Source organism: Embiotoca jacksoni, unplaced genomic scaffold (genome assembly GCF_022577435.1).
Source record: "Embiotoca jacksoni isolate LCO1_2020_lvr unplaced genomic scaffold, fEmbJac1.0.p SCAF_57, whole genome shotgun sequence".
In the NCBI taxonomy this organism is placed as follows: domain Eukaryota; kingdom Metazoa; phylum Chordata; class Actinopteri; family Embiotocidae; genus Embiotoca; species Embiotoca jacksoni.
This window is the reverse complement of record NW_027185411.1, coordinates 1,555,655-1,569,413: the sequence shown is the minus strand read 5'-3', so window position 1 is coordinate 1,569,413 and position 13,759 is coordinate 1,555,655. Positions and strand designations below refer to the sequence as shown.

Sequence of the window (13,759 nt, the reverse complement as noted above, 5' to 3'; positions counted from 1 at the left end):
AATAAATAAATAAAAGACTATAAAGGAAGTGAAAATGTGTGAATACAGCCAGTTTGAGGACAGATCATAAACCCGTCTGCAATTAGAAAGCTGCAGACACGTTTTTCTTTTTTTAAATAGACAAGAAACAGAAGTAAGTTGTGATCCACACTATAGCACCGAGTCAAAAAAGTCTTTATTTAATTCATCTAACATGACAGAACAGAACAAGCACACCAACTCTTCAGAACGCCGCTTCCACTTTTAGTGCATTTCAGTTTCTTTTCTTAATGATACTTTTGTTATTCTTGCTACAAACGATATTCCATATCAAACAGAATCAAGTCTCAAATTCAGCCAAGAGTGCCGTGAACGGCTTTCATCACAAATATATTTCAATAACCTGCAACGTGAAAAAGACAAACAACTTACATTGTAAAGATTTGCGCCACCTCACAAAACAAACCGAGTGGACAAAAAGATCAACAAGTGCCCGACGTAACCGGACAGAGCAACTGTGGCTCAGATCACTCTTCTACACTAAGTTACTATTTGAGTTGCACAGATGTGTTCCTCTCTCGTGGGAGCGGTGTGCAGGTGATCCCTCAGAACAGCTTCAAAACATTCATATTCGAAAGAGGAGGAAAGAAGAAGAAGAAGAAGAAGAAGAAGAAGAAGAAGAAGAACTGCCAGCAGAAAAAAAAACAGAACATTCAACATTTCACAAATTAAGGCTGGAGAAATCCTTTACACTCCTACCGAGGCTGAACAACAACATGTCGACTTTATTGTAAGAATCATTTATTCAAAGACGATTACCAATAAAGCAACATTGATTTGAAACATATTGCTCAGGCCTAACTGTTGCATAGTAGCAAACGGGTGGCGGTGGGGCGTCTAGGCCAGGTCCTCTTCGCCCTCCTCCTCAAACTCCCCCTCCTCCTCGGCGGTGGCGTCCTGGTACTGCTGGTACTCGGACACCAAGTCGTTCATGTTGCTCTCCGCCTCGGTGAACTCCATCTCGTCCATGCCTTCGCCCGTGTACCTGAAACAGTGAAGGTGAAGCGGTTACTCGTTATGTGCGCGTGTGGCCGCGAATCTCCGCCCCGCCCCGCTGCGCTTCACCCACCAGTGGAGGAAGGCCTTGCGGCGGAACATGGCGGTGAACTGCTCGGAGATGCGCTTGAACAGCTCCTGGATGGCCGTGCTGTTGCCGATGAAGGTGGCGGCCATCTTGAGGCCCCGCGGAGGGATGTCGCAGACGGCCGTCTTCACGTTGTTGGGGATCCACTCCACGAAGTAGCTGCTGTTCTTGTTCTGCACGTTCAGCATCTGCTCGTCCACCTCCTTCATGGACATGCGGCCGCGGAAGATGGCGGCGACGGTGAGGTAGCGGCCGTGGCGCGGGTCGCAGGCCGCCATCATGTTCTTGGCGTCGAACATCTGCTGGGTGAGTTCAGGAACTGTCAGGGCGCTGGGAAAGGAAGAATGTTTTATTTGGGATTTATTGAACTGAAGAGAAAATCAAACACATTTGTGAAGTCTGAGTTCCTAAAGATCAGAGTTCTGCTGCTCTACCGGTACTGCTGGCTGCCGCGGCTGGTCAGCGGGGCGAAGCCCGGCATGAAGAAGTGCAGCCGGGGGAAGGGCACCATGTTCACAGCCAGTTTCCTCAAATCAGCGTTGAGCTGACCCGGGAAGCGCAGACAGGTGGTCACGCCGCTCATGGTGGCGGAGACCAGGTGGTTGAGATCTCCGTAGGTGGGTGTGGTGAGTTTCAGCGTGCGGAAGCAGATGTCGTACAGGGCCTCATTATCAATGCAGTAGGTCTCATCCGTGTTCTCCACCAGCTGGTGCACGGAGAGGGTGGCGTTGTACGGCTCCACCACAGTGTCGGACACCTGGAGGACGAGAGGGAAGAACAATGGGCGGAGGGTGGAGGCAGGCGGAGGGCCAAACATTTAATTCTGGAAAGTATCTGGCTGCGTTGTACGAACCTTGGGGGACGGCACCACGCTGAAGGTGTTCATGATGCGGTCGGGATACTCCTCTCGGATCTTGCTGATGAGCAGCGTGCCCATGCCCGAGCCGGTGCCTCCTCCCAGGGAGTGCGTGAGCTGGAAGCCCTGCAGGCAGTCGCAGCTCTCCGCCTCTTTTCTCACCACGTCCAGAACCGAGTCCACCAGCTCGGCTCCCTCGGTGTAGTGGCCTTTCGCCCAGTTGTTACCGGCTCCGCTTTGGCCTGTGTTACACGCACAGAACGCAGAAATCCTTCACAGCTGTTTGGGCCAGAACCTCTTATTCCATCTGGAACACGACAGACTCAAAACACAACTGAATGTGACTGTACTTGGGGTCATTTCATTGTAACTGCTCACCAAAGACAAAGTTGTCCGGTCTGAATATCTGACCAAAGGGACCAGACCTCACAGAGTCCATCGTGCCCGGCTCCAGGTCCACCAGCACCGCCCGAGGTACATACTTGCCACCTGGTGAAGGAGGCACAGCGACGTAGAGACGACTGTCAGCGACAAAACGGGACGAAATCAATCGCTGTGCAAGATGCTGCTTGCTTTTCTCCTATTTGGTAGTAAGTATTTAAATGGCTGTATTTCAACAGCCTTTTAAATATCAGTTTTCCTTCATTTCAGTTGACCAAACAAAAGGAAAACTGACCCACACTTTTAACTCTGCTGTCATTTAAAACAACTTCACATCTTTCGAGCGGAGTGAAATAACAGAGTATTAGATATTAAACAGGAAAAATCAGTTTGATACCGATTTTTAATCCATTTTTATAAAGTGTTTTTTTTTTTCTAATCTGGTATTAGTCATAAATAATATAATTTATAATTTAACGTTCTGTGTTTTATTTATTAATTCAGAGTTTTAAAGTCACCGGTCCACGTAACGTTAGGGGTTTTTAATAATAATAATAATAATAATAATAATAAAAAGGTAAAGCCAACGCCGTTGTCGGTTTTGGCCGATGCCGTTAACTGGGCTTGTGTGGACACGTTGTCATGGAAACCGAGCGACCGTAACTAGGGAGTGACTTTCAGACCGACTTCCAATGGCTTCACGCCCCCTGCTGGACGGCGACGGTGCTGCCAGTGTTTTCCGCGAGGTGTTGAATTACCGGGCTCACCCGGTGTTTTCGGTAATCTAACCGTCAGGTCGGAACCGCGCTGAGTAAAAAAAAAAAAAAATTAAAAAAATAAAAATAAATAAATAAAAGTTCAACCTGAAGCCTCGTTGTAATACACGTTGATTCTCTCCAGCTGCAGGTCGCTGTCCCCGTGGTATGTACCGGACGGGTCGATGCCGTGTTCGTCGCTTATCACCTCCCAGAACTAAAACCGCACAGAGAGAGAGAGAGAGAGAGAAAGAACCAGAACCAGAACCAGAACCAGGGTTAAATCAGACAGATTAGTTCGCTCGACTCAGCGCGGCGAGGCCGGTCGAAACCGCGCGGTGCTAGCCGCGTCGCTAAGTAGGCTAACGTTCATTTAACAACTTTTTTTTTTCTCCCCCCCTCAAGTTAATTAAAGACTTTTCTTTCTAAACCAAAAGATATTCTCTGACCTTTGCTCCGATTTGGTTGCCGCACTGGCCGGCCTGCAGATGAACGATTTCCCTCATTTTCGTCAGAAATTTTTTTTAAAATAAAGACGTTTCTTAACAAGAGAGCGCAGGTGCAGCGAAGCTCCGACTCCTTTGGCGGCCTAGTGACGGACTGAGCTCGGACCGGAGACGCGTTGCCAACTGAACGCGGCCGATCGACGCGATTGGAGCAACCGGGTGTCACGCAAAGCGTACCCGGCACCTGATTGGTCGACGGTCATTCGGCCTTGAGCTCTGATTGGACGGTGAGCCGGGACATCGGTTACCTTGGCAGGTTCAAAGTGAACGTAAACACACAACGGTCGCTGCTGTTTTTGAGCGCGAGCGCGTTTTTATAAAGAACATTTACGTTTCAATGACATCACAATAAAACATTTTGGGATTATATATATTTATATATATTTATATCTCGACAACAAGGGTATTTAAAATATTCCATTCCACATTAAACACAGGTCCTGATAGTTTATTTATTATTTTAATTTTTAACTTTATAGTCTACTTTCCACACTGTCTCACTATGTATGTAAAAACTAAACAAACAAAACAATAAAAAAAAAAATCTATATCTATGATGATGAAAAGATCATTTGTGAGTTCATGTTTATTAAATCACATTACATTGGGATTAGAGAGAAGAGGGATTAATATTATGTTTAATATTAAGTTCCCTTAGAGGGGGATGGAGAGTTTATAGGATCTTTATCTTTTTGTTTTCTCTTTCCTTCAGTTTAGTCTGACTTTTAGATGTTTAGCATCTATGAATAAAACTATTAATGTCCTTCATAAATACTCTTTTCACAGACATTATGAAGGGGGAAGCGTTTAGATTTAAACCAGCTCAGCTCTGGCAAGTGTCCTCACGAAATCACAATAAAATGTTGTTTTATAGCCTCAATCTTTTTCTCCCAAAATCAATAAGTGTCAACTGAAGCTTTATTGCAGGCTTTTTATTAGATAAGATACATGTCACATTTCATTTAGGTAATTATAATTATCGAGTCATTCATGAAAAAAAAAAAAAAAGTTTTTAATTTAAATTAATCTTGGATAATAAAATTTAAAATTAATTCAATTCTGATAAACAATGCATGTGACTAAACATATTTACAAAAAAACCAACAAAAAAAACTATTTTAAAGAATTTTATTTTTAGTGATTCGGTTGTCAAGTGACGTCACATCCCTGCGACTGTTTACGTACGGCTCAAAGTGTCATGGCGCTGTTTCCAGCGTTTGCCGAAGTTGTGAGCGACCAAGTTGAAGATTCGTCCAGAGGTGATCACACCGGGTTTTTAAACACCCACGGCTTTATTCGTCTCCGCATCTCTGTCGTCAGTAGGTGGAAAAATATGAACTGTTTTGTTTGTGTCCGCGCTCCTTTCAGAGTTGGACTGGCTGAACAACAGGAGCTTCCAGACGGGGGAGGCCCTGTCGCTCCACGGTCGTTTTCTGGAGACGACCAAGACAGAAACGAGGTACCGATGTTCTCTTTTATTGAGTCTTCCTGATCCACATCGGAGTTTTACCATCAACTTCAGCAGCTCAAAATATTGTGTGAAACTTCAACTCTGTTTTTGTTTTTTTTGTCTTTCTTGAACTTCGATTCATTTTGAATTGACCTAATTATCCCCAACAACCTTCAGCTCCTTTAAATCTCACTGAACCAGATTTGAGGATGTCTTAAACTGCGCTGTAACTTTTATCCTATATTTTTTTTTTTAGCTTGCTTTAATCACTGTTTTTAACTCTTTAATCACTTGTTCTTAATTGTTTTTAAATGTCCTTTTTTTTTCCAGTGTTGACAGGGAGGTGAGCTCCGCAGAGGAGAACGAAGGGGACGGAGAGGGCGACGTGTCGTCCAGAAAGAAGAAGAAGAAAAGCGAAAAGAAGAGGAAGAAGAAGAAAAAGCACAAAAAGAAGAGCGGGAGGTGTTCGGACGGCAGCGGGTCCGAGTCGGACACCGTCTACCCGAGTGATCTCAAAAGGGAACAGGAGGCGGACAGGTATAGACACACTCTTCATTTGGTATACGACAGCACTGGCTTGCTTCTGCTTTGTATTTACGATTGTGTGTGTGTGCGTCTGTGCAGACATCAGGCCGCTCCATTAGCAAGTTGTTTCTCGTGGCTGGATGACCTCCGGTCGCCCACAGAGCAGCCGTTCTGCGTGGACCGTAAACCGGACTCGGCCAACTGGACCTACAAGTCGCTGTACAGAGGAGACGTCGCCCGGTAAAGTTTGGGAGTCTGTCTTAGTGACTGTCCGACTAACCTCCCCGAGTCTAAAGAAAACACAGATCCTGACTCGAGCTGCTTTTTCTGCGTGTGTTGCAGGTACAGGAGGAAAGGCAGCTCGTCGTTGGGTCTGGACTCCTCCAGACAGGGAGTCAGCTGGGAGGCTTCAGAGACCAAAAAGAAACAGAAAGGAGGAGACAGTAAACGAGCGGCAGACAGATATTTTTCTGCGGGCAGCCGGCAGCTGCTGAGGTCCCAACCCGCCGTCCCTTTATTACCAGATTGTAATCACGTCACCACCTCCACCGCTTTCCTCCCTCTGGGCAACGATGAGGGGGAGAACAAAGGAGGAGAGAAAGGTATGAGATATAGTGTAAACAGCTTTATACAAAAATGTAAAAAAAGGAAAAAACTGAATATAACAGCTTAGTCCTCGTTTTAAACTCAAACTGGTATTTTCTGAGTTATATTTTAGGAGTTTAAAGAGCACAAAAGTATTAAAAACTGAAGCAGATTTTAGTCAAAAATTTCAACAGAATTCAATTTAGAAAGAAAGTGATTAAACCTTCAAATTCCAAACGAGTAATTGAGACAAATACACAAAGTTGGACTCGGCTGATTTTGAAAATTTAAAGTAGCGGCGCCACGTGGAAAGTGTCTTCAGCTTCGTAGAATTAACACAAGTTTTCATTTTGATCTCTACAAACCGATGTTCACCGCATGTATTCAGGTGACAGACTGCGCACATCATCAGCGAATCCCCTCGGTGTGTACGACTCCTCCACGGCCCTGTGGGTCCAGGGGAGAGGACCGCAGGACCGGCAGCAGGAGGACACGCAGCCGGGGGAGGCGGCTGCGCTTCTGTCCGGGAGGACTGAAGAGTTCAACAGGCGGCTCAGGGAACAGCCAGAAGACGCCCAGCTGTGGATACAGTTCATACGATACCAGGTACGGAGGCTCGACCTGAAGCACCACATGCTCTATTCACTGCTTTGTTTTGCTCCATGTGACAGACCGCACAGTGTGTTTGTATGAATGTCAGTGCTTCTACTGACCTTGACTCACTGACGTATATTCATCTTGTGGTTTGACCGTGAACACCTCTCGATCCTGCCTGTTGCCTCGAGCAACAGAGATTTTTAAGCTCTCCATATTTTAACCTGCAATCGATGCATTTCTGGACAAACTGTGTCGTGTAATATTAAGGAATACACTTCTTTTTGACTGCCTTCATTGTCCATCAGCTTGTAAGTGTTGATAAGACTGTGACAACATGGATATGGCAACATCACCCTCTGCATCACTACCTCTGACCTTCATCGTCTCCTCCGCAGGACGAGCTGAGTGCCGCAGCGTTTGGAGGCGAGGAGGAGCAGCAAGGCGGCGACTCAGCGGAGCGCCGAAAGTCCTCCTACAGAGCCGTCCTGGAAAAAAAGCTGTGCATCGCTGAGCGTGCCGTGGCCACCAACCCCGTCTGCATCGCTCTGCAGCTCGAGAGGCTCAGGATCTGCCAGGAGCTCTGGGAGCCTTCGGTTCTGGCTAAAGAGTGGAAGAAACTGGTCCGTCTGCTGTTGTGTGTTGATAACATGCAGAGCTGAAAACTGTTTGTTTTTTGGTCCAAACTAGAGCGGAGAAATGACCGATTACATTTGTACCCGTGTACCAAACCTTCCAGTTGCTCTAAGTCGTGTTTTCCGTGTTGTATTTCAGATGTTCCTCCACCCAAACAGCGCCCCCTTGTGGAGGGAGTATCTGCTCTTCACCCAGAGCTACTTCAGCAACTTCACTGTGTCGAGGGTCAACTCGGCCTACGGGAAGTGTCTGAGCACGCTCAGTGCTGTGCGGGACGGAAGTATGGTCTCTCATCCGGCTCTGCCAGGAGTTGAAGAGGACCTGTTGGGTAAATGAGATTTTATTTAGCCTTCACTCATCCTGCTTTCTACTCTGAGGGGACTGCTTGGTGGATAACAATCACATATTCAGATTTCAACGTGAGATGCATCATTCGGTTGTCAACATTTGGACGAGTACAACATTATTGCTTCATTTCCTCCTGAATGATGTTGTGTTGTTTTTTTTTGTTTCCATCCAGATATCTTCACCCAGCAGTGTCATTTCCTGCGTCAGTCTGGTCACTCAGAGAAGGCGGTCGCTCTGTTTCAGGCCATGATCGACTTTACTTTCTACAAACCTGACAGTGTTCAAAAACTTTCCACCAAGCAGCAGGTACACACACACACACACACACACACACACACACACACACACACACACACACACACACACATAGACAGTAATCCTGAGTTTTGATATTGTAATTTGAAACCCTAATGTAATCTTAAAGGAAGAGTGCAACATTTTCTGAATGACTTCAGGTTTAAGGGTGTAGGTGGCCGGGCGTAGCGTCCCTCGCTTCTCCCCAGCGTGTCCAAATATGGTCGTTTCTGGCTCCAAAAAACGGGACTGGAAGCGTCAAAACCATAGTATACAAACAAATGGGTGACATCACACTGGATAGAGTCAAGTTAGCTGTTTCCCAATGTTTTCCAGAAGAAAAGAAAAGTATAGAGTTCATGTTGAAGAAGGACGAGAGTGCTGTGGATGTTTTCATTTAAACCTTCGGCAAGAAATAAATGAGCCTATTTCTTTAAATGTCATATTTGTAGAGATTTAATTTCACTTGGATTTTGTCTTTTTTCTAAGATGGTGTCCTCCTGTTCACTTTCTGTCTCTTGTGTGTACAGGCTGAGTTCTTTGAGCCGTTCTGGGACAGCGGTGAGGCGAGAGTCGGGGAGGTGGGGGCCCGAGGCTGGAAGGCATGGATGCTCCAACAGGAGCGAGGAGGCTGGCTGCTGCCCAGTGCAGGTAACACACACACACACACACACACACACACACACACACCCTGACACAGACATCCAGGTGAAAGTAGCCTCACTTTATTCAGTGTTGATGTTAAAATCTGGGATTTGAGTTATGGGCTAAAAACTGTTGCTGTTTTTGTTGGTTTTGTTTTTTCCACAGATGAAGAAGAGGAGGAAGAAGAGGATGAAGAGGAGGTGAAGGACAGCAGCCTGCCGAGAGGGACAGTCTGGTTAGACGTGGAGTCGTCTCGTGAGAGGGCTCACTGGTTGCCGTGGAGACCGGACAAAACCAAGAACCAGTCAGAGGAGGACTGCGAGGACCCTGACAGACAGGTGCTGGAGTGACAAGTGAAGGATCTTCAGATGTGTGATGTGTTTGGAAATATAAACTATAATAAATGTGACCGCTGTGTCGGATGTCTCGTCTCCCTCCAACTCCAGGTGTTGTCTGATGACATCGGTCCGTCCCTGATTTGTCTGTCTTCACCAGAGCTCAAGCTCCGTCTTCTTCTCCACTTCTTGGCCTTCCTGGGTCTGCCTGTCGACCCGGTGCTCTCTGCTGCCCCCTGTCAGCCCGGCCTGCTTCTGGAGAACCTTTCTCTGCTCACTCAGGGTAAATTTTCACCATCATGAGGATTTTTTTTTTTTTTTTTTTCAGATTTTGAATTCAACTTGAAGCATATAATTGAAGACAATGACAACTCTTGTTTCCATGGCGCTTCCTAGGCAACGAGCTGCAGCTTCCTCTGACCTCGTTCGACCTACCTGAACCAGGGGTGAACTCTGTAGGTCACATGACCACCCTCCAGGGAACGAGGAAGTGGGTGGGGCTTGGGAAGCAGGGTGAGAAGTTTGTCACCAACGTGTTCAGTATGGTCCAGCCGGTCCTTCCTCCCCCCCACCGAGCCGTCCTGTCACTCAGCTGGATTCAGTACGAGAAAGTTAAGGTAGGAGTTAGTTTGTATGACAATATATCCTATTAAACACTCACCTTTTGCACTTGTTGACTCTTTGTGTGTCTTCACCTTCAGGTCTTGCGCTGCCTGCGCAGCGGCAACAAAAAGCGTCTTCGCTCTCAGGGCAAGAGCAGCAAGCGCGTTGCCAAGCGACTGCTCAAAGAACCCGACAACCGTTCCTCCTTGGTGCTGTGGCGGGAGTACGGCCACCTGGAGTGGATGCTGGGCAACCTGGACGAGGCCCGCAAAGTGTTCTCCACGGCAACGGCGATGGGCGGAGCCAAAGGGCTGAGCAGCCCGACTCTGTGCGAGCTGAGCCTGCTGTGGTCCCAGCTGGAGGTGGAGGACGCAGCCAAAGAGGGAGGAAGCCGACTCGCCGATGTGACAGTGTCTCCGGCTGTGTGCGTGCTGACTCGGCTAGCAGAAGGAACCTCCTCATCCTCCTCTTCATCCTCCCAGCCCCTCTCCACGGTTTCCATCCTGAAGGCCAGGAGATCCTATGAACAGGCTCTGACTGCCAGCTTGTCAGCTTTGGACCAGAACGTCCACGATCCTCCGCCCGACAGAAAAGGTTCATTTTGTTTTATCTGTCGAGGAAGATCAGTTTGCACTTTTACAACAAATCCTGCGTACACAGTATTTGTTTTAGATTCATATATATTTAGTTCCTCCCATGCAGCAGGTGAAAATCAATGTATCGAGACTTCACTTTCTACCCACAACACAGTATTAAGTCATCTTTATTTTTTGTTAATTAAACATTATTGCAGCCCGGAATATGGAGTGAACACGATTTGTAGTTGGTCTGAAACATGGAGCAACTCTGGTGTTGTGCTTCAACAATTAGTTATTAATACTCAGATTGCAGGATGTTAGTAGAAGTATTTAAAAAGTAAGCATGATTATTGTCCAACTGATTGGTGTCCCGCTCCTCACGTTGTACCAGTTAATGGATTTCTGTACAGTAACACAACTTCATCCAAACTGAAACACGACATTCAGCTTCTTGTAGATTTGACATCAGTAATGGAGAAGAAGTCGGTGAAAAAACTTCAGACTGATTATAAATAAGACGATGCATCATTAAGACATATTACAAAGTACAGAAGACGTCGTCTTTTGCCAAAGTTGAATTTCTTCACTTTTCACCACCAGAGCCAGAGGACCTTCTCGGAGAGAAGCTGAGGTCGAGCGGTCTGGTCGGCTGCTTCGCTCTCTTTCAGTACCTCACAGTGAGCGTCCAGGCTGCCAACGCTGTGTACAGTCAGGCCAGAGAGAGGATGGAGGAACCGCACCGCACGCGAACACCTGGACAGCAGCTGGACCGTAACGCTGAAGGCGGCGTCTCTGCCGCCGATTCCAGTCGTGCCGACGGGCTGTGTGCGACCAGGCGAGCTGCTGAGCGTGAGGTTTTAGCAGTGCAGCAGGCAGCGCTGCTGAAACATCACAGCAGCGTCAGTGTGTTTCCGCTGGTCACGCTGAGACAGACGCTGACCTCTGCTCTCTCAGCCTGGCCCTGCTGCGCCCCCCTCTGGAATATTTATGTACAGGTAAATGAGGTCTGATTATTAAAAAGGAAAAACACATTTTTAATCATCGTGGTTTATCAGATCGGTCATTTTGAATCAGTGTCAGCTGCATTTCTCAGCTATCTTTTCACTTTTACTGAACTAAGTTAGTCCTTTCTTTGTTGTGGCGTGACGACCTCCATGTGACCTGTGTTTTCAGGTGGAGAATCGTTACCATAGCGCTGGCAGGGCACGTCGTTTTTTTCACTCTGTAACCAGGGACAATGGCAGCGTGGTGCCACGCCTCTTTGCCATTGTTGCCGAACAACAAAGGAAGCAGCTGGTGGACGCTGCTCAGAGGTAACACGAGAAATGATGATGAAGATGAAGATGAGCATGTGCTTGTAGCAGCAGAAACACACTCAGATACTGTGATCTCAGTTTCTCTATTGTTTCTTCCTTTTTGCGTGACGAGCCGAGAAATTCACCTCGACTTTGACAAAATATTTCACACTTATGTTTACGGTCTTTACAGATCCTGTTGCCGTGACGATGCCTTGCCCATCTTGCCAGAGAATGGCCTCAGCAACCGTATCCGTAGCCTGTTTGAAAGCACCATAGCAACAGAGACGGGTGCTCATTGTCCTTTACTTTGGAGGATGTACATCCACTTCCTGGTGAGACAGAAAACAGCTCACACTAACCTGCACACGTTTCCTACCACCGAGCCGCGACTCATGATCTCCGTCACCTGTCGCGTAGTTTACACTTTTAGTGTTTTATTTGCAGTCTAAATATCCCCAAGAAGATATTTTTGTGGTTTTAAGTACCAAAAACCATCTAAATATAGTTTTACATTTCCTCTCGACCAACCACAGGCGGTTCTGCGTCTGTTGGTTTCAACAATCCTCTCTTCTGATTGGCTGAGTCTTTTCTGAGTATCTTGCCGTCTCTTTAACAGAGCGACCGCTCAGTGTGTTATTCCACATAAAAGCTTGGAAGGAGGGATGTATGTATGTCGTGAGAGTAATTTTGTGACATCACAAAGTTACAGAAGTCCGAACGGCACCGCTGCTGAACGCGGGTTGTTTGCATTTCTCCATCGACTCGGCGTTTTGACAGTCTTGTAGTATTTATAAGAGGTGCGATCAAAAAGGGATTTGCGGGTAGCAGCAATAACCTTCATGAGGAAGTAACAACATCAGCGTCTTTGTTACACGTGTTTTTGTGACTACAGTCATGTGTGCTTTTGCGATTTCACCATGATGGACCTGAAACTTGAACAAAGAGTGCACATCAAACTTTGGGAGCCAAGTCCAGTGAGTTGGGGATTTGGGGAGCACGACTGTGTTAAATGTGTTACGACTTGGAAAACGTACTCGCGAAGGTTATATCTTCTTCCTGCTTCGTGCACATCACGGTGCACCTAGACGTGCTTTACAATTTAAAAAGAAAAAAAAATAAATCTGAATTTATACAATATGGGACCTTTAAATAAGAAAAAAAGAAAATGTTAAGGTGTCATTAAAAAAAATGGAATGAAACAAAAGAATATTTTCAAATGATGTGCATTTTTATTAATAATGTGAAAAATCTACTGAGTCTTTAAGAGTCAATGTTTGTTGTTCTTGTGTTTGAGCGTCGTCCTCTTTTGAACACACAAGCAGTAACACCGGCTCAACTTACTGTGTAATACGTACATTTGGATACTCAAATATTGACTGTGAAATCTGATGTCGGTGCTTTGTGTTTGTAACGTGTGTGTGTGTGTGTCTGTGAATTTTGCAGGTGTCAGAAGGAAAGGTGGATAAAGCCAAAGGGATCTTCTACAAGGCCTTACAGAACATCCCCTGGGTTAAGGTGAGACAGTCATCAGTGTGCAGCTGATCACCACTTCAATTATAACTGGACATACTAAAACATTATTTCTCTCTCTTTTTCTTTTGTGTGTGTAAATTGGCCTTTTTTGCTAATGTGTGTGTGTGTGTGTGTGTGTGTGTGTGTGTGTGTGTGTGTGATCAGGGTTTGTACATGGATGCAGTGCAGCTGTTCCCTGAGCATCTGCAGGAGTTTGTAGATCTGATGACGGAGAAAGAGCTCCGACTGAGACTGCCTTTAGAGGAACTGGATATACTACTGGAAGACTGATAACACACACACACACACACACACACACACACACACACACACACACACACACACACAGCTGCAGCGTTGACTCGTTGCATTGATATAAAGAATCATCCTTTGTGTATAATCTCTCAAAATACTTTTATTACCACAGCAAACCACTAAAACTGTGTTTTAGTGAATCATTTTGTCAATAAAAAAAAATAAAAAAAAATGGGATTAATTAATGCGCCGTGTGTTTTAGGTTTCTTTATAAATAATAAATGAGGATCACCTCCAGTGCCGTCCGCCAGTGATGTGGCTCTGATTTACCTGCTTTCGGAGAGACCCGGCGGCCTCTCGCATCTCTTTATGACGAGTCGCCCGTCAATCAGCTGGCGGGCGGCGAGAGACCAGGGAGAAGTCAAACCTCCCCGGGATTTAAATATAAATACACAAGGGTCTCCGTGAACCCGATAAATC

General features: G+C 46.2%; 2 protein-coding genes across 2 annotated transcripts; one reads left to right on the top strand and one right to left on the bottom strand.

Moving 5' to 3' along the window:
• Positions 1-158: 158 nt before the first annotated feature.
• LOC138212539 (tubulin beta-4B chain) lies at positions 159-3,726 on the bottom strand. Its single transcript, XM_069172960.1, has 7 exons — positions 3,565-3,726; positions 3,224-3,332; positions 2,358-2,468; positions 1,977-2,221; positions 1,558-1,880; positions 1,109-1,453; positions 159-1,024 (listed from the first exon to the last, which is right to left on the bottom strand). The coding sequence occupies exons 1-7, from the start codon at positions 3,619-3,621 to the stop codon at positions 877-879; spliced, it is 1,338 nt and encodes a 445-aa protein (XP_069029061.1). The 5' UTR covers positions 3,622-3,726; the 3' UTR covers positions 159-876.
• A 1,081-nt stretch (positions 3,727-4,807) lies between these two features.
• Positions 4,808-13,516, top strand: nrde2 (NRDE-2, necessary for RNA interference, domain containing). The gene is made up of 19 exons (XM_069172959.1): positions 4,808-4,880; positions 4,990-5,080; positions 5,402-5,608; positions 5,696-5,836; positions 5,939-6,198; positions 6,570-6,787; positions 7,174-7,398; positions 7,550-7,739; positions 7,932-8,065; positions 8,584-8,704; positions 8,864-9,036; positions 9,145-9,316; positions 9,430-9,650; positions 9,735-10,230; positions 10,815-11,209; positions 11,388-11,527; positions 11,703-11,844; positions 12,956-13,027; positions 13,190-13,516. The coding sequence occupies exons 1-19, from the start codon at positions 4,820-4,822 to the stop codon at positions 13,313-13,315; spliced, it is 3,585 nt and encodes a 1,194-aa protein (XP_069029060.1). The 5' UTR covers positions 4,808-4,819; the 3' UTR covers positions 13,316-13,516.
• The last annotated feature ends 243 nt before the right edge of the window (positions 13,517-13,759 follow it).